Below are 21,108 nucleotides of genomic sequence, written 5' to 3' on the forward strand. Positions count from 1 at the left end.
GAAAGTCCTGCCATCCCAGGAATCAATCTGGTAAACCTTCTCTGTACTCCCTCTATGGCAAGAATGTCTTTCCTCAGATTAGAAGACCAAAACTGTACGCAATACTCCAGGTGTGGTCTCACCAATGCCCTGTACAACTGCAGCAGAACCTCCCTGCTCTAATACTCAAATCCCCTCGCTATGAATGCCAACATACCATTCGCTTTCTTCACTGCCTGCTGCACCTGCATGCCTACTTTCAATGACTGGTGTACCACGACACCCAGGTCTCGTTGCATCTCCCCTTCTCCTAATCGGCCACCATTCAGGTAATAGTCTGCTTTCCTGTTCTTGCCACCAAAGTGGATAACCTCACATTTATCCACATTATACTGCATCTGCCATGCATTTGCCCACTCACCTAACCTATCCAAGTCACCTTGCAGCCTCCTAGCATCCTCCTCACAGCTAACACTGCCCCCCAGCTTTGTGTCATCCGCAAACTTGGAAATGTTGCATTCAATTCCCTCGTCCAAATCATTAATATATATTGTAAATAGCTGGGGTCCCAGCACTGAGCCTTGCGGCACCCCACAAGTCACTGCCTGCCATTCTGAAAAGGACCCGTTTATTCCTACTCTTTGCTTCCTGTCTTCCAGCCAGTTCTCTATCCACATCAATACTGAACCCACAATACCGTGTGCTTTAAGTTTGCATACTAATCTCTGATGTGGGACCTTGTCGAAAGCCTCTGGAAGTCCAGATATAACACATCCACTGGTTCTCCCTTATCCACTCTACTAGTTACATCCTCGGAAAAAAAAAGATAGATCTATCTACCCTCCACTCTCTACCTGGCACCCTATACCCTCCACCCTATACCTTTCACTCTCCACCCTATACCTTTCACTCTCCACCCTATACCTTTCACTCTCCACCCTATACCCTCCACTCTACACCTTTCACTCTCCACCCTATACTGTATGTTTACTGTAGGTCGTGTTGTTACTTGCGAGCAAAGCACCAAGGCAAATTCCTTGTATGTATTCATACTTGGCTAATGAAATGTATTCAATTCCCTCCACTCCACTCTCTCCCCCACCCTCCACCGGGTGCGGACGCTGTTCCCGGGCCCTGGCGAGGGCGCTGCGGCGGGAGGGAGAGCGGGCGAGGGGCGGGTTGCATCATCGCGGTGAGGCGAGGTTGCTGCTGCGGGGATCGGGCTGGAGATGACGGGCGACGATGCCGGAGTGACGGTGGGGCAGCTGCACCTGGCCAAGCAGGACCTCAACGCCCTGGTCAGTGCGGCCGCGGGCAGGCGGGGCGGGGACGGGAGCAGCGACAGCCGCCGGTCCGGGGGGGGGCGCGGCGCGGCGCGGCGTGTGTGGCCGCTGTACTGGCGTTAGGAGCCTGGGGCCCGGCGTGTCGGGGCCGGAGTCCCGGGGTTAGGAGCCTGGGGCCCGGCGTGTCGGGGCCGGAGTCCCGGGGTTAGGAGCCTGGGGCCCGGCGTGTCGGGGCCGGAGTCCCGGGGTTAGGAGCCTGGGGCCCGGCGTGTCGGGGCCGGAGTCCCGGGGTTAGGAGCCTGGGGCCCGGCGTGTCGGGGCCGGAGTCCCGGGGTGTGGATCGGCCTGGAGGCCGAGATGTGGGGCCGATGCGCCGGGTTTAGGGGCCGATGACCGGGGCCTTGCATCCACCTGCAGCCCGCGATGCGGGGCAGCTGTGTCGAGCCTTGGTTGAGTTGGGCCCTGAATGCGAGGATCAATGCCACGGCCTTGCTTTGGCTCCCCCCTCTGAGGGCCGGTGTCCCGGCCTGGCCATGTGAGTGTTGCTGTCCCGGCCTTGCCCCCTCTCTCTGTATCTGAGGGCCGGTGGCCCAGCCTTGCCCTCTATCTGAGGGCCGGTGTCCCGGCCTTGCCCCCTCTCTCTGTATCTGAGGGCCGGTGTCCCGGCCTTGCCCCCTCTCTCTGTATCTGAGGGCCGGTGTCCCGGCCTTGCCTCTATCTGAGGGCCGGTGTCCCCGGCCTTGCCCCCTCTCTGTATCTGAGGGCCGGTGTCCCGGCCTTGCCCCCTCTCTCTGTATGTGAGGGCCGGTGTCCCGGGCTTGCTTTGGCTGCCCCCTCTGTATGTGACGGCCCGTGGCCCAGCCTTGCCCCCCTCTGTATGTGAGGGTTGGTGTCCCGGCCTTGCCCCCTCTGTATGTGAGGGCCGGTGTCCCGGCCTTGCCCCCCTCTGTATGCGACGGCCGGTGGCCCAGCCTTGCCCCCCTCTGTATGTGAGGGTTGGTGTTCCGGCCTTGCCCCCTCTGTATGTGAGGGTTGGTGTTCCGGCCTTGCCCCCTCTGTATGTGAGGGTTGGTGTCCCGGCCTTGCCCCCTCTGTATGTGAGGGCCGGTGTCCCGGCCTTCCCATGTGAGGGTTGCTGTCCCGGCCTTGCCTCCTCTCTCTGTATGTGAGGGCCGGTGTCCCGGGCTTGCTTTGGCTGCCCCCTCTGTATGTGAGGGCCGGTCTCCCGGCCTTGCCATGTGAGGGTTGGTGCCCGGGCCTTGCTCCCTCTGTATGTGAGGGCTGGTGGCCCAGCCTTGCCCTCTATCTGAGGGCCGGTATCCCGGTCTGGCCATGTGAGGGTTGCTGTCCCGGTCTTACATTCGCCTGGAGTCCGGGATGTTGCTCTTGGTTTATTACTGTCACGTGTACCGAGATACAGCGAAACCTTCTAGTTTGTCCGTTATCCATTCAAATTATACAATACATGATCAGTACATTTCCCAGTGCAAAAGGGAAAATAAACAGGACAGGACAGAATGTTATAGCTGTGGAGAAAATGGGTAATTGGGTTATATAATATGAGTATTAGGGTTGGCATGGTGGTGCTGCGGTAGAGTTACTGCTTACAACGCCAGAGACCCTGGTTTGAAACTGACACGGGTGCTGTCAGTGTGGAGTTAGCACGTTCTCCACGTGACGGTTTTCTCGGGGATTTCTGGTTTCCTCCTACACTCCAAAGACATACAGCTATGTACGCTAATTGGCTTGGTATAATTGTAAAATTGTCGCTAGTGTGTGTAGGATAGTGTAAGTATGTGGGGATCGCTGGTCAGCGAGGACTCGGTGGGCTGAAGGGCTTGTTTCCGCACTGTATCTCTAAACTAAACTAACACAAAGGAACGTGAAGCTTTTGACCAGTTCCACTTTAGCTCCATTTATATAGATTGGTCGCTAACTATCTTCTTAATTTTGAGAATATTGAGGGAGAGGTGGGCACCGTGCTCCCAAGCTAACTCCTTCCTGTACTCCAACTTGTTAATGTTTGAGATCCAGCCCACTACATTAGTGCCAACTGGAAAAGGGGTAAATTGAGTTAGCAAAATTTGACTGCACAGTTGTGAGTGTATAGGAAGTGTTTAAGGAGCTGAGAAAACAGCCTTATGGGGCACCAGAGTTGAGAATTATCACGGACACTGTATGTCCTTGTCCTTACTGAGTACATACAGTCCAGGGGTCGGATCAGGATCTCAATGATCCAGTGCCAGAGGGGTATAATGAGTCCTAGGTCCAGGAATTTGGAGATTAGTTTGCTTGGAATTATGGTGTTGAAGGTGGAGCTATAGTACATAAACAAGGGTCTGATATAGGAATCTGTTATCCAGATATGAGTATAGTCCAGGGTGATGGTGTCTGCTTTGGATCTTGCAATGGTGGGAAAATTGCAGTGGATCAAGACTGTCTGGGAGGCTGGGATTGATGTGTGCCATGACCAACCTCTTCAAGTGACATCCTGATGATAGACTTCAGAGCCACCGAGTGGTAGTCATTAAGGCATGCCACCTGACAGTGTGCCTGTATCCTAGGCCTGGTCTGGATCCTGGGGCTGATCTTATTCTGGACCTATTCTTGGTCTTCCATCAGGAATTGCATTTTTACACATAAAGCAGAAGACCAAATAACAAGTCATAAAGTGATAATTACAAAATAAACATTTTTTGCTTGTAAATCTTCTCATTGCCTTGACAGACAATTTTGGTGATCTTCAGCTCAAATTTCAACCTCTGACACCTTCATGATACAGTCCCCATTGCTTCATTAAGGAGCAATTAGGGCGGCACAGCGGTAGATTTGCTGCCTTACAGCACCAGAGACCCTGGTTCGATCCTGACTACAGGTGCTATCGGTATGGAGTTTGTACATTCTCCCTGTGACCGTGTGGGTTTTCTCTGGGTGTTGTGGTTTCCTCTTGCATTCCAAAAAATGTGCAGGTTTGTAGGTTAATTAGCTTTGGTAAAAATAGCAAACTGTCCCTAGTGCATAGGATTATGCTCGTGCACAGGGGTGATTGCAGGCCGGAGCGGATTAGGTGGGCCAAAGGGCTTGTTCCCACACTATCTCTAAAGTAAAGTTTAAAATAGGAACTGCAGATGAAGCAGGTTGGAGAGGAACATGAAAGTATGTCAAAAGTGAGGCAAATTCTGGGTGCAGAGTTTGCACCAAGGTTTCAAACCACCCACCAGAGAATGACCCAGTGGCTCTTCCCATCCTGGAAGTGCTATCCTATCTTTCACTCCCATTTCATTAATTTTGACAGATCAAGCATGGTGGCAAATTGATATTTTCTGCAAATTTATCTTTATACTATGAGAGAATTGGTGTGAATAACAAATGAAGGGAAATGAATGGTAGGAAGGATGTTTAATGTATATCCAGTGCTGAATAATTTCGAATTATACGATATTCTGTGGTTATAATTTGGTGCTTCTGTTTTACAGGATGTGACCAAGTTAACACCACTCTCTCCAGAAGTCATTAGTCGGCAAGCCACCATCAACATAGGTGAGTTATTAAATCTTAGGTTTGAGTGAATGCTCATTTTCAGTGTTAACATGTATTTTTTTGATAATTATAGTGACCAATTTATATCTATTAAGATTTCAATATTAGCAAATTTGGTTTTATTTTAAAGATACAGCATGGAAACAGGTTCTTTGGCCCACTGAGTCAATCCGACTATCAATCACCTTTTCACACTAGTTCCTATGTTACCCTGTTTTTTCATTCACTTCCTACACTCAAGGGACAATTTTACGATTGACCTATAAACTCACATGTCACACATACCATAATTTTTACCATTTGCCTCCACTGTATCGCATTGTTATGCATGGGCAAATCTCTGCCCATCAATACTGGATAGCTGGGACGATGTATAGGAAAGAGCTGCAGGTGCTGGTATAAATTGAAGGTAGACTCAAAAAGTGACTCAGCGGGTCAGGCAGCAGAAATGAGTTACTCCAGCATTTTGTGTCTAGCTGGGACTTGAGGTGCCTACTAATTTGGATCCGGACCCTCGAGTTAGCTAAAAATGTGGCACAATTGACAACGTGCATTAATGCATATTCTGGTTGATTGGGTGTTGCCTGGTTGGTGTTAAAGCTGAATAACAGTAAAATTCCAGAGTGAATGTGACCAGGTGGAAGGAAATGGCATAGCTTCAAAATCAAAAAGTTATAACTATTGTGGTATTTGTGAAGAATGAAGAATAACTTGGTTCAGGTCCACCACTAATTTTGTGGCACCTGGCACCTCCTTTAATCCGGACTATATTATAAGAGCGTGCTTAAAATTACAAGAGCCTTCGACCCCACCCGGAAGTCCCCCTGAAAATGTGGCGCCCAGACCAGATGAGGTGCCTGATCTCAACCTCATCAGGATTTCCGTGGCTGATCGGCGGGTCAAATTTATCCCTTGCAGCCCAGGCAGAGCCGGCAGATCCATTCCCATAGCTGACCAGAGGGTGACTTTGCTGGACGGTTCTTGGCCCCCACCCTCCCATGTTGGTCCGGCAAAGCCGATAATATGGCAAGGCTCTGGAACCAAGGATGCTGAAAAGTCAGTGGTGGACCTGCAATGCTTTACAGTAGGGAGATGCGTTTTGCATTAATGTCCAGCAAGGAAATGGCTGTCAGGTTCCATTGTTCTCCACCAGAGATTATCTTATAACTAATTTGAAAGGTAAAGATGGATAATAGTTTAAAAGAAGAATCGAGGAACTACAGATGCTGGTTTATACAAAAGGACTCTTAAAAAAAATGAAGGTCTAACTCAGCAGGTCAGGCAGCATCTTTGGAGAACGTGGATAAGTGGTTTTGGGTCAGGACTCTTCTTCAATCTCAAAATTAAAAATGTCTTACCCAGTCTCTTTTTAAAAAAAAATCTGTTTATTAGTTTTTACAATTATTTCAACAATGAACAAACAATACGCGTAAAGATACACCCCCACCCCCTGCCCCATCCCAGACGCAGAGATAAACATTGACATTAGTAAAACAAATACAACGTAAAAATAACAGACAAGGGAGGAAGAGTGTAGGCAGACATATAAGCAGTCAGCACTTTGGTTTATCCCCATTCTCTAAAACAATCATTAAAGTTTTTGCATAATTTAGAAACGGTAACCATGTTTCTTTAAAGCTTTCCTGTGAACCTTTAAGAGAGAATCTAATCTTCTCTAGCTTTAAGTGATATAACACATCCTTGATCCATCTATTATGAGTGGGTGGCAATACATGCTTCCAATTAAGAAGTATAAGACGTCTAGCCAAAAGAGAAGTAAAAGACATAATTACTTTTAGATATCGGGGGGTATTAGTTCCGGAAGGGACACCAAAAAGAGCTGTAAGAGGATTAGGTAGAATATCTATACCGGATATATCCCTAAAGGATTTAAAAATCCCCGTCCAAAATTTAGACAGGCGGGGGCACGTCCAAAACATGTGAATCAAGTCGGCAGGTGTTTGTCGACAACGGTTACATGCGTCACTCGTGCCGGGAAATATTCTTGCTAGTCTAGTGTTAGTGTAATGCGTGCGACGCAAAATTTTACATTGTATAAGACTATGTCTAGCACAAATTGAGGAAGTGTGAACAAGTCCCAGCACAGTTTCCCATGTCCGATCCGTCATGCCAAACCCCAAATCCTATTCCCAAGCTACCTTAAAATTATGGAGAGATTCAGGCTTAATGGAGTCTATTTCAGTGTGTATAATTGAAATCAGCCTCTGCGCATTGGGATTCAAAAGAAGAATAGAATCAATTTCAGAGTAAGTGGGCTGACTTGGAAATTCTGGAAATTGCCTTTGTAAGAAGTATCTGACCTGAAAATAGCTAAATAGATGTGATCGGGGCAAGTTGAACCGTTCAGACAGCTCTGGAAATGACAAGAAGGTCCCATCACCATACAGATCATTAACAGTTCTGATACCCTTATCAAACCAAGTTTGAAAAGTAAAATCAGTACATGATGGTTTAAACAAATAATTGCGATGTATTGGAGAATACAGGGATACCCAGTCTCTTAATAAAAGATAAACTAATTTGCAATTGGATCTTCTCGGATAGGGTTTGAAAACGTGAATCATCATTATAATATAGAGCACATGAAATTTAGTAACTTGTAAATAAGGTACAATAAGCTTGGGAAAATGACCACACTGCTGGGTTTCATGTTTAGCTGTTAATCAAAAAAATTATTTTGATTTTTAAAACTAACAGGATTAAGCTCAGATTTTGATAGCATGCCTGGCGTGCAATAGGTCATGTAGTTTAATTTGTGTTCCAAGCAAATGTTTTTTTTCTCAGGCACAATTGGTCACGTAGCCCATGGAAAATCTACAGTAGTTAAAGCTATTTCTGGTGTCCAGACGGTCCGATTTAAAAATGAGCTGGAAAGAAACATCACAATCAAGCTGGGATATGCCAATGCTAAGGTTGAACACTTCTAGCCCATTCTGTTCTGTTTCTTTATTTTATCTTCTATGAATATTTTTATTACATTTATGCTCTACAGCCATGTAATATTGTCAAGATTGTTAAGCATTTTTTTGCAGCTTTTCAGTTTTAAAGCTATAAATTAAACCTATAAACAATGACCAAAAGTGTATTTTTTTTCATTTGGTTCTGTATTGAGATCTTAAGTCCTGAGAAAATAGTCTAAGCTGTGTGTCAAAAGGTGCCTTCCCATTCACGGTGAGTGTACTTGATGGAAAACAAATTAATGAACTGTATGTAGTCTTACTGAGACAAGCAATTAATATTAATGATAGCTTGTAACTGAAGATCAGTATACTGACATGTAAATGGCGTGAGCTCATTTTAAGGTGGTCAAAGATAGTTGTTACCTTCTAAACATTTTGTACGGAAACTAATGTTTTCTATAATTAATTGTAATTTCTTTAGGTTTACAAATTAGATGACCCCAGTTGTCCAAGGCCCGATTGTTACAGGTCATGTGGTAGCGGCACACCAGACGAGTTCCCGTCAGATATTCCTGGCGTCAAAGGGAATTTCAAGCTAGTCAGGTTGGTGTGGTCCAAATCATTGTTATGTCTTCCATTGTTACGATTTGTACGGACAACGGCAATGCCGACATTGTTGAACGAACATAAGTGCCTCCTTTTGCTGGCCAACACTATTCTCTGAGCCATCCCATACTAATTTCCAGTTTGTTTAGGCTGTGTGGTTAATGATAAATAATTTGTGTTGTAATATTGAAATTGGCTTTGAAATGTTCAAGAATTTAGACTTCAGACCTCAGAAGTATAGCGTGGAAACAGGCCCTTTGGCCCACTGAATCCATGCCGACCAACAATTGCCCCTGTACACCAGTGCTATCCTCAACATTAGGGACAATTTACTTTATACCAAAGTCGTTTAACCTACAAACCTGCACGTCTATGGAGTGTGGTAGGAAACCGGAGCACCCGGAGAAAACCCACACGGTCACAGGGAGAACGTACAGACCCCATACAGTCAGTGCTTGTGGTCAGGATCCAACCCATCTGGCACTGTAAGGCAGCAATTCTACCGCTGCGCCACTGTGCTGCCAATGTGAATTATTTTTTCAAAAATCAATATTGAACTCTAAATATTATTTTCCTGTTTAATGCCCTTCTTAAAAAGATAAAAGATGTCACCAAGTACTATACTTGCATTCCTAATGGATCAGATGTCCATTGATGTCTATAGAAAATTGTAAATCATTCTATGTCCGTGGGTGCTGACTTTGTTAAAACATTGTCTCCAAAAAGAATGTACATGAAATGACAGGAGAAAACAGTTTTTACACAGCCACAATACAATCTGGAGCATAGAAACATGAAATTCTGATGGAAGCAAATTTAACTGAAAGATAGTAAAGATATTGTATAAATACTAGAAGGTCACCAGTGATAGAACTTAGACAGAAGGGTGAGATGATTTTTTGAAATAACTCTGAATTTCATTTATGGTAAAAATGCTCTGCCCCAAGATACATATAGCCCTGCTCATCCATCAATGCTGGACTATATAGACTTCCAGTCTCCAGTGCCCTTATTTTAAAATGTCAGCTATTTTAAATCTTCTGTATGTCTTGTCTCTCAATCTCTACCATCTCTGGGTGTGTTACGACCTTCACACAAAATCTCCACTATCACCCAAAGCAGAATGTGTTGTATTTCATGCACTCTGACATCTTCAGCATTCCTGCATCTTCACCATTGCCAATTGTGGCCTCAAGCATTCAAGTTTCTGTTTTAAGTTTTTCTGTTCTTTTTCTGTTGCTACCCTTCTCCAGTCCCCTTTCCTTCCCACCCACACCAGGAAAAAAAGTATTTTTTTCTACACATTTTTAATCTTAAAGTCCCTACATTTTGAGCACAAGTTAATATCTTCCATATCTCAATTTTCACATCTCAATTGTTGACTGTTAATACCACTGCGTAATTCCTTGGATAATTTATCTTCACTTAAACACATTGTGCAAATGCAACATTTTCATTTTGTTTGGAAAGGAAACATGGAAATACTTGTAATTTCAACTTGTCCAGTGCTCAGTTAAAATTAACCACATTTATCATTGATTAATATTTGGAACTTGCATCCAGCTGAGCAATGGTGATTAAATTGAGGAATCACATTTTGAAAACTGCAGCAAAATGCTAGATTTTCTTATTAGACTTTTGTTTCTGTAAAGTGCCTTTTTATGATTTAAGTGGGTGTTAGAGTACTTCTGAATTGTAGTCATTACATGATATGTTTTATAATGTAGAACATTTGTGTAAATCTGCTTTACTCTTATCCATGATTAAAACATTAATATGTAATAGAGTACAGGTCCACCACTGATTTTTTCAGCAGCCTTGGTTCCGGAACCTTGCCTTATTATCTGTTTTGCTGGACCAACAGAGGTCGTGGCCTTGGGGGACCGAGATAGCGGGCCGCAAAATCGGCTGCAAAATTTGGCTATGTGAACAAGATTTTATTCAGCCGGGCCGGATTTCCAGAGTCCTACTGATCGGCCGTGTAAGTCTGCTTTGGCAGAACCCAAGTTCCAGAGCCCCAGCTGCAGGGGGAGAATTTGACCTGCCGATCGGCGCAGACATCCCGATGAGGTTGAGATCGGCCGCTTCACCTGGCCTAGGCTCCACATTTTCAGGGAGGGATTTCATGTGCACTATCGTAATTTAGTCCAGATTAAAGGAGGTACCGGATCACCAGTTGCCAGAAAATCAGGGGTGGACCTGTATTTATTTGTAGTGTTGGAGATGAGAAAAGAGGAAAATTTATCCTAAGTTGGGGTGTGTTTTGTTTCCCTTTGTGTCTAGGCATGTTTCTTTTGTGGATTGTCCAGGGCATGACATTTTGATGGCTACTATGTTGAACGGAGCTGCTGTCATGGATGCAGCTTTGCTACTAATAGGTAATTGGTGATTAACAGTGGGTGCATGCTTGCATTACAGTGTGTTGAAAATCAAAAAGCTGCATATGTTGGAAACCTGAAATGAAAACAGCTGGAAGTACTCAGCAGGTCATGCAGCATTCTGTGGAGAGAAAGGCAGAACATTTCAGGTCCTTCATCGGAACAGAATGGTGCCTGAGCTGCTGAGTATTTCTGCCACTTTCGTTTTTGATTATGTCAGAATGCTCTTGTTTATGTGACTATTTTTCAGCCCTTAACTCTTAACACAGATTTGTACGTTTCTTGTGAATTAAGGAATCCATGAATGGTGCCTTAAATTACCTGTGAATATTTGTCACTAAAATCCCACACCATTATGTTTCATCTGTATTATTGACAGTGGATGCAAAGATCTTGAAGTGTGCCGCCAAAACCCACGTTATCTTCCTTTCTGCTTTACCTAGAGTACTCAGATTTGGTTGGATTGTATTTATGAAGAGTATTATCTGATCTGTTTAGACCGCATGTAAAACAAAGCTTTTCACTGTATCTCGGTGCATGTGACAATGATAAACCTGAAACCCTCCTTTGAGGTGGTTTGCTCAGCTGAGTTGACTTTTCGCTTGAGAGATGGACATTCAATAAATTATTTTAAGGTAGTTAATTACTTGGTTACAAGATTTCTAAACATGACTATCCATACTGGGCGGGATTCTATTTTTTGCAGTTGGCAAATAATTCCACTGCTATATTTTACGAGTTTTTCACATGAGTAAATACTTTGGCTATATGATGCAAAATCTTGCCTGGCATGGAAAATTCCAAGATCACTCAGGTCTATATTCAGTTATCCAATTAGTCAGCACAAAAGTGCTACGGCTGGCCTTGCCATTGCTGGCTAAAAGAAATATAATGGTTCAACATCATGTATCACACATAGGATGTGTAGGATGGGCAATAAATTATCAGTCTCAGCTGCAGTGATGACTTAACAAGAACTATAAGAGAGCTAGTTGAACCCTTTGAATCATGCTTGCAGTTGGATCATAATGTCAACATAATGTAGGCGTCTTGAACTATTTTCTGGTATGTGTACATTTATAAGTAAAAATTGTACAATGTGTGTTTTACTTGATCACTACACCCGTCTGGTGTTCCTTACCTGACCACCACCCCAAATGTTTCCCTTCTTAAGTTTAAATTTTAATCAAATGCTATGGTAGAAAAATAAAACATTGACATAAACATTCATGGTTTTGTTAATGCCTTTATTCTGCAGCCGGCAATGAATCTTGTCCTCAGCCTCAGACATCAGAGCATCTGGCTGCGATTGAAATCATGAAACTGAAACATATTCTGATTCTGCAAAACAAGATTGACCTCGTAAAGGAAAGTCAAGCAAAGGAACAGTACGAACAGATACTTGCTTTTGTTCAAGGTAGGTTGCTCTCAAGCGAAGCTATTTTACTTGAATTTTATAAATAAAATGTTCATAGATGCTCATAAGGGTATAAAACAAGGAAAGCATTTGGCTCATCTTGTCGATGCCAGGTCTGTGGTAGAGCAATTTAATTAATCACTATCTACTAATCTTTCCCAAAAGTTCCCTTTGTAACTTCTCAATTTTCAAAGTATGTATTCAGTTTCCTTGTAAATATTGTTATTGAGTGCATTCCAGATCCTAATAATTAAATATCATCTCTGATTCTTGTTGTCTTCAATCTGTGTGTTTTGGTTACTAATCTTTCTGAAAGTAGTTTCTTTTTATTCACTGTGTAAAAAAACGCATTGAACATCCATTCAATTTCCTTGAGTTTCTGTAAGGAGAGGACTCACAGTTTTTCCAGTCTCCATGAAATTCTTGGTACCATAATGCTATTTTTTTATTTTTGCACATTGTCCAAAGCATACATCCTGAAGAGTGAGCCCAGAATTCAACACAATATTTAATTAGAGGCCAGACTAATGCTTTCCAAAAGTTCAACATATCTTCCATTTTTGTAACCTAATAAAGTTTTCTCAACTTGCTCACATGAACATCGATCAGTAATCTAGTGCAAAAACACAACAGGCCAGGCAGCATCTACTGCCTGACTTGCTGAATATATCTAGCACTTTGTATTTTGCTCAAGATTCCAGCATTTGCAGTTTCTTGCCTTTCCATCAATAATCTAGTGTCTCTTTTTATCTGTTTTGATATGCAGGTACAGTGGCAGAAGGAGCACCAATTATTCCAATCTCAGCACAATTGAAATATAACATTGAAGTAGTTTGCGAGTATATTGTAAAGAAAATTCCAGTTCCCATCCGAGACTTTATATCTGAACCTAGGTTAATTGGTAAGCATTTTGGTTTAATTATCCTTTATAACGTTGACTTGTTTCTGAATGTATTTGGATCCTGCATGCACTTTTGCACCAACAAGTAAACGCGTTGTTTTTCTTCTGTTGGTTAACTCATTAGAGTAAAATAATTGGTTTCCTTGCTCTGAAATGTACCATAAATGCTGCACTTCCAGGAATGTGGGTGTTCCTGCTGGAGACACTCCTCACAAAATGTTAACTTGCAATGGATACATATGATCCTCTAAATATGTTGAGCTAACTGATTTCAAATGGATTAGCAATTGGGATTTTCTAGTTGGCCAGGACATTACTGAACTGGGACAGATGAAAATAAGAGTAGCCAGGCTTTCTGCCAGTGATGAATCTTGATGACTTCCATTTTACCATTGACTGAAGGTTAGTGAATGTAATCAAGGTAGTCAGTGATCCCAGCTGCAGTAAAATAGAAAACATTAATTGTACTTGTTTTTATGTGAATGGCTGAAAATTCACTGCTCGTGTTTGGTGCCTGTGTCATTCAGAGAAGGTTTTTGTGCCTGCTCGGGCCTTCAATTGTTTTATTTCATTCATGCACTTCTAGGATTTGAGTTTTGCTAACAACGTTTGCATTTATTGTCCATCTCTAATTGCCCTTGAGAAGATAGTGGTGAATCTACCACTTTAAGGGCCTGTCCCAGTTATGCGATTTTTAAGGCGACTGCCGGCGACTGTCAAAGTCGTAGCAGATCGCCAAAATTTTCTTTTACCCTATGACAATGACCACGACAATGCAGAGTCAGGTCGATACAAGTTACTTTTTTTGTGAAACTAGCATCTGGCTAAGAGATTACACCGTCTTCGGAAACATCGTGAAATACCCACGCTTACCTGACCGTCAAACTGTCACCTCCAATCTACCTGTCAAATGTCCTGACAGTAAATAAATTGGTTAAACAAAACTATTTTCTGGTATCTTTAAATGCCTTTTCTTAATTTAATATTACTTGCTTCTAAATGCATCTACGACAACCTAGCAAACCTGGGGACAGCATGCGACAGCGCCCGCAATAAGCTACGATACTTGGCGACAAGCCAGCTGTCGCCGAAAAATGTCTAGCAGGTAAATTTTTCCGCGACGCGCCGAGATCCGCTACAATTCATTGAAGACTCCTCATGATCATGCTCACGACACCACGGCGAACGTTCGGCAACAGCCTAGTCGCCAGCAGTCGCCTTAAAATCGCCTAACTGGGACAGGCCCTTTAAGCTGCTGCAGTTCTTCTGCTGAAGGTACAAGCACAGAAACTTTGGGTATTGGAATTGCAGTTTGGGTCTGCCCTGCCAGTAGGACAGGATATCCTCAGGATTTAGGATTGAGTCATCTGGCAGTTATCTAAAAGATATGATCCTGTGGTCTACTCCCTCCCGCAGCTGGTCTGCTTTTAGTTCCTCTGTCTGACTCCTTCCACTCTGGGCGGGTATTCTGGGTGGGTTCCCGGTCCATGTGTAGTCAAGCTTTGGAATTCTCTAACCTTCTGGACTGTGGGGGCTCTGAGAAAGAAAGCACATGTTCATGATCAATAGATTTTCATCCAATTAAAGACTTTGTGTCAAAAATTGGCAACTCCGGCCTCATGGCCTCTTTTTTTGGCACATGGCCTCTTCTTTTTGGCATCTGGCTTCTTCATCATCACACCTTTTTCATTCCCCTACCTCTCTCTTGTTCATTTTCTCATAGTTTATCTTTGGAACATTTTATAAAAGATATCCCATAGGTGTAAGTGGTTGGATATATCCACCATCTCAATGTGAACATTCATTGGGAATAGTTGAAAACTTGGATACTTTTTCCTTAATCCTGGGGCAATAGTAGGTGCTGAACAAAATTGCAATCTTGTTTTTACACTTGTCTATTTCTCTCTACAGTTATTCGATCCTTTGATGTCAACAAGCCTGGTTGTGAAGTCGATGATCTAAAAGGTGGTGTCGCTGGTGGCAGCATTCTGAAAGGAGTGCTAAAGGTAGAAACTATTATTCAAAATAAACATTATGTTGGGTGAGTGGCGGTGTAGTGATGTCATGAGACAGATTTTTAAAGCTTGCAATAGCCAAGCATTGTTGTCGAAGGAAACATTTTGTTTGATCTTGCAATATAATCTTTATAACTGATAACTGGACTAAAATTTATTTATTTTTTCCACTTCTAAACATGTGCTTTCAGACATTTGTAATATCAATGCATTCCTGTTGGTGGCAGTGGCGGGTTCCTACTTCTACACTGGCTTCTAGACCGTTTTGAAGCCTTGAATTAGCTGCCCGTTGTTTGTTAGTTAAAGTACATTGTGCTAAACAATAGAGTTAGCATAAATGTCAGTAAGATATAGAATTAAATGTAAACAGTGATAAAGTGCCTGCTTTTATTTTAATATATAGTTTGTTCACAAATTGCTTAATTTTTTTTAAATGCAGTGCCTTGATTTGCATTATGTTCTTTATGCCAAATCAGTTTAGTTTATTTTGTGAATAAGTGGAACAGATGAGTAAGAATGAGTAAGAATGTCCCACAGTCATACTGAGCTGGTGGATCATGATCAGATACTTGAGCACTCCAGTACCAAGTTGAAGGCATGTACACAGTGGTCAACCACTGCATCGACACATCCCAGAAGCTCAGTACCCTCTGTTAGTTCCATCTGCCAATCCACTTTTCATCACCCTTAGCAACGCAAGCACATCAATGCAAATCAAAGTTGTATTTTTTTAAGTTAAGCAATTTTGGAGAGCAAGCTAAATGTTAGAGTAAAATCAAACGGGTATAAATTTTCCATGTGGAAGTCTTGTATCCGAGTACAACCAGCAAGAGTTGTCCAACAGCTGCATCTCTTGAACAAACAAAGTGCTAGGATCACTCAGCAGGCCAGGCAGCATCTATGGAGGGGGGAAATGGACAGGCAACATTTCTGGTTGGCTCCCCTCTAGTTGCTCCAAATGGTGTGGCAGTCATCACATTCTTTGAAGTCATTGAAAATTATATGGCTTCCGTTTAATATCCAGTGTTGCATTAAAAATGTATAGTTCACACAGAGGTGACCTTATTTTATCAGTACACTGATTTTTTTCAAATCTCCAATTGGAAACTCTTTGATATTCCCTATGTCCTTTTAGTCAGTGACAGCAGCATAACATTTTCAGGTTGTTAATTATAAGTTTCAGAAAGTTACGCACACAGAATTTTGCTGTAATAATAAAGGTGAGGCCCTCGGTATTTTTATTACAAGTGAATGCTGTTATTCTTCATGTGCAGTTATTTGTGGAAATCCAGAGTTTAGTGTCAGAGATGTTCTGGGCAACCACATGGTGCACTGTGCTATTCCTTTCTGACAAACATGGTATTGAAATGACTAAAATAACATTAAGTTTGGAGCTTGCCTCCTGGCTCAACATAAAAAAAAAATTCTTATCAGTCGCGGCAGGGTGGTGCAGTGGTAGAATTGCTGCCTTACAACTCCAGAGACCCTGGTTTGATCCTGACTATGGGTGCTCTTTGTACAGAGTTTGTACGTTCTCCCCGTGACCTGTGTGGGTTTTCTCCAGGAGCTCCGGTTTCCTCCCAAACTCTGAAGATGTACAAGTTTGTAGGCTATTTGGCTTGATATAATTGTAAGTTGTCTCTAGTGTGTGTAGGATAGTGTTGGTGTACGGGGATCGCTGGTCGGCGCGGACAGTGCCTGTTTCCGTGCTGCATCTATAAACTAAACTGTCATAAATCTTTTAAAATAATTAAAGCTGAATGAACCCTTGCTTTCAATATAATTTTTACAGGTGTTCGCATTCTGAAAACTAATGTTAACATTTTTTTTTTCTGTCTTCAGCCCAGCTGTATTTATCCAGGTTCATTTCCATTTCTGGAAATTATTTAATCTAATCACCATTTTTTTTTGTTTAATTTCCTGCTTTGGACCTTGTATGTCTGAAGATTCTTTAATTTGATTTGTTGAGTCATGCTGTTACTTTTCCGTTAACAGGCACTAGCGATCCCTGCAGGGCATGTTTCCCTCAAATAGAGATTGGCTTTTATTAAATACAAATTGACACGTTCATGAAAACCATGAAGTTCATAAATCAAAGAATTGCTGTAGTTAACACCACCTGACCTTTACGATAATTCCTTGATTTACAAAAGGGAGGCAGGTGTTCATAGAAAATGTGTGTTGGGGACTCATAAGGATGGACAAAATGAATTGTGGCTATTTATGTGTATTCCTGGGCAGAGAGGGATTCCCAAAAAGTAGCTTTGCAAATCAAAACACTGTAAACCAAAGAATCAGTGGTATTACAGCAAAAAAATTGTAAATTGATTACAAAATCGAATAATTTCTGTACTTGCCACCAACAACAATCTCAGGGTCATTGGCATCATTGTTTGACTTTTTTTTAACTTGTACTGCAAAAATAGTGTAAGAGAATGGATCTCTGGAAACACACAGGGTGTTCACGTTTAAATCTGTTCTGCATAGATCACATTTTCCAGAACACTATATCAAGATATTATTGAAGATTTAATTATTTGGTTCACATAATGGGAGTAATTTGCATCTCATTCGTAGTGATGTTTAAAACAAGTACATTTCCAATCAGATTAAACTAGGTTTCTTGAAGATTAAGATATTTCAGTGTCTCTCTGCAAAACATTTGAATGTTTCTCAAAGAAACATCAGTCAATGTTGTAAACAGTGATTTTTGGAAGCTGACTTTTCCCAAAGTCTATCTGTGGAATTTAGTATTCATTGGTCATATATATCATATATCATATCATATCATATACAGCCGGAAACAGGCCTTTTTGGCCCTCCAAGTCCGTGCCGCCCAGTGATCCCCGCACATTAACACTATCCTACACCCACTAGGGACAATTTTTACATTTACCCAGCCAATTAACCTACATACCTGTACGTCTTTGGTGTGTGGGAGGAAACCGAAGATCTCGGAGAAAACCCACGCAGGTCACGGGGAGAACGTACAAACTCCTTACAGTGTAGCACCCGTAGTCAGGATCGAACCTGAGTCTCCGGCGCTGCATTCGCTGTAAAGCAGCAACTCTACCGCTGCGCTACCGTGCCGCCCATTAGATAATATTTAGTCAGCCAGGATCCACTCAGTTGCTGTCTTGCCTGATCCTCGAGGATGGTTTCAAATATCCTCTCCAAAACTTGAGCTCGTATCCCTTTACTATTACTCCAGTAAAATACTTGAGATGATGCTGCATGTTGGTGTTGCTGGTCTTTCAGATTTCGTTCATTCTTCAATGAGTTGTTCTGCCAAATAAATTCTGTCAATATTAGCTGATCTGAGCCATGTATAGAGTTTTATAACTGACATTATTGTGCTGTAGCTGAAAGGGAGGACTGGCTTCTTCCTCTGTCCAAAGTGTGCAAGGGGAGAAGGGAGACTGGAGTGAACATGGACAGGTTTGAACTCAGCTGAGTTCCTAAGATTCATTTACAGCTGGGAAGACCAAAGTTTATTCCACTAAGGACTTTGTGCCTCTCCAGGAGACAAATAGATATGGCACATATAATATTCATACATATAAACTTGCAAAAACAGATTTCCTACTGTATGTAATAATAATTTGTGGTCCAGTTTTATTTCCCGAAATACTCATGCTTTTATGTGCCTGCAGGTAGGACAGGAACTTGAAGTTCGACCTGGTATTGTGTCAAAAGACCATGAAGGGAAGCTGATGTGCAAGCCCATCTTTTCCAAGATTGTGTCACTCTTTGCAGAGCACAATGACCTCCAATTTGCAGCCCCTGGTGGCCTTATTGGTAAGAGGAATCCTTTACATTTGAAGATTTATAATTTTAATGTTTTTTGTTAAGATTTGAAGGTGTCCATTTTAGTATGCTGTGTGAATATCATTCACAAGACTCCTAAGTCTGGTGTAGAATGCATCTCTCCAATCAAATTGGAGCATTTTTCCACAATGTAGATTTGTCACCGAGACATACTGATTGGCGAACAGTATGCCACAGGGAGGAGAGTAGATTAATGCACATTTACTTCTTAGTGTACTTAGCAAAGAAATATTAGAATTTACCCTATGCATATTACCACAAATTATTGGTTGATTAACCAGAAGGATTTTTTAAAATTTAAGAATAATGTTTTGTCTCTTGACTCAGGTTTTAATTAAGTTGAATTAACTTTTGAGTGGGATAAAAGCCAAAAAAACAAACTGAAAGTCTATTAATTGAAGGTTTTGGGATTAAAAAGCATTGTATTAAATTATTGACTGTTGAAGAGAGAATTACAGCAGAATCTTCATCTGGGCAAGTGGGTCGATGTGTGGGTAATGGAGTTTAATCCAGATAAATGTGAGGTGTCGCATATTGGGAAATCACACCACAGCAGGACCTTCACAGTGAACAGTGGGACCCAAGGAGTGTTGGAGAACAGAGGGCACATAGTTCTGAACGTTGTGTCACAGGTAAATAAGGTGGCAAAGAAGGCTTTTGGCCTCCCAAGCCTGCACCACATTTCAGCCAGACTCTGGTCTTCCACCTCAAACACTATTTATTCTCTTACCAGAGCTGCTGAAGTTACTTTTCTGTTTTAGGTGTTGGAACAAAAATTGACCCAACCCTTTGCCGTGCTGATCGTATGGTGGGACAGGTTCTTGGTGCTATAGGAGCTCTCCCAGAAATCTTCACAGAGCTGGAAATTTCTTACTTTCTTCTCAGGCGGTTACTGGGTGTGCGTACTGAAGGTGATAAGAAAGCTGCAAAAGTGAGTTCAGTACAGAGTCCACATTGAAAATAAATGTTCATAAAAATGTATTGTGCGGAATTTAATCTGCTGAAGTCCTTTTTATTGACTGTTGACAAATGATTTAGGCAGTCCTTGTTTGGTTATTTTAATTTTCCTTGTGTATTTAGTAACTTTTATGTAAGTAGAAATATTACATTATGTATATTCAACTAGTGTCATTGCATTTGATGATTCTGAAAAAAAAGGGAGTATTTAAGCGAGTGTGTTCAATTTTAGGTTCAAAAACTATCCAAAAATGAGGTGTTGATGGTAAATATAGGATCACTTTCTACTGGAGGACGAGTCAGTGCAGTAAAGGCTGACTTGGGAAAGATTGTGCTCACAAATCCAGTGTGTACAGAAGTTGGAGAAAAGATTGCTCTCAGCCGAAGAGTAGAGAAACATTGGCGGTGAGTCAAGTATAAAAATGACAAATCTTTTAATGAGATTTGTAAATCAACTTTTGTACATCTTTAGAAATAAAGTTTGTAAGTGGGGTCAGCTATGATGAGTTTGTTTTTGAGTGGAGCAAATGCTGTTACTAAGTTTCAGAGTAACAGTATTCATTCTCCTCTGAAATCAAGCTCGAGATTATTGAGTAGATTGTTGATGCACTGATATATTCATTTGAATAGATGCGCATAGCTCAACTCAAGAACTAATCATCTTTTTATTTTACTTAGTTTAATCGGTTGGGGCCAGATAAGAAGAGGTGTAACGATAAAGCCAACAATTGATGATGATTAAATCTGGAGAGCATATTATCATTGAAGAGGACTAGTCTACTGTGGGAGTGCACACCATTTTCCAAATACCGTTGAATGCTACTTAAACTTTGTTCAAAATAACTTCTGGTATCGTGCCAGTAAATTTGAAAAACTGACTTTAAAAAAAATATTTCAAATATCTCCTGGCGAAGAAAATTGTCTAATTTATATTTGAATAGAAGTTGTCTTCAGAGAATGAGGTTCCATTCAGTCAGATCTGTGAACACTGACATTAAACATTAAAAGGTGTTTTGACATTTAAATTTGTGTATTTTCATCCTCTTTAGTACATACTCTTCTTCCAATTATATCCTAAGATTTAAAAAAAAATCTTGCTTCATTTTTCTTCTTGCGTATGGCGTGCACAGCCCAAAGTTGTCGGTCAGGGGTAGACATCCAGGCCAGGGCACCATCAGTTGCTGGGTGGATGGCCTTGATGCCACCAGGGAAAAGCCTCAGTGAGCAGTCATTCACGATGTGTGGGATGGTCTGGTCTGGATATCTGTAGTCGCAAGCAGGGC

The 21,108-nt window shown here is 42.0% G+C and overlaps 1 protein-coding gene across 1 annotated transcript; it reads left to right on the plus strand.

Moving 5' to 3' along the window:
• The first annotated feature begins 1,123 nt into the window (after window positions 1-1,123).
• On the plus strand, window positions 1,124-20,850 carry eif2s3 (eukaryotic translation initiation factor 2, subunit 3 gamma). Its single transcript, XM_078408686.1, has 12 exons — window positions 1,124-1,277; window positions 4,739-4,802; window positions 7,608-7,735; window positions 8,205-8,326; window positions 10,613-10,707; window positions 11,966-12,124; window positions 12,891-13,025; window positions 14,937-15,031; window positions 18,694-18,838; window positions 19,630-19,799; window positions 20,058-20,230; window positions 20,504-20,850. The coding sequence occupies exons 1-12, from the start codon at window positions 1,209-1,211 to the stop codon at window positions 20,565-20,567; spliced, it is 1,419 nt and encodes a 472-aa protein (XP_078264812.1). The 5' UTR covers window positions 1,124-1,208; the 3' UTR covers window positions 20,568-20,850.
• The last annotated feature ends 258 nt before the right edge of the window (window positions 20,851-21,108 follow it).

Source organism: Rhinoraja longicauda, chromosome 12, assembly GCF_053455715.1.
Source record: "Rhinoraja longicauda isolate Sanriku21f chromosome 12, sRhiLon1.1, whole genome shotgun sequence".
Taxonomy (NCBI): domain Eukaryota; kingdom Metazoa; phylum Chordata; class Chondrichthyes; order Rajiformes; family Arhynchobatidae; genus Rhinoraja; species Rhinoraja longicauda.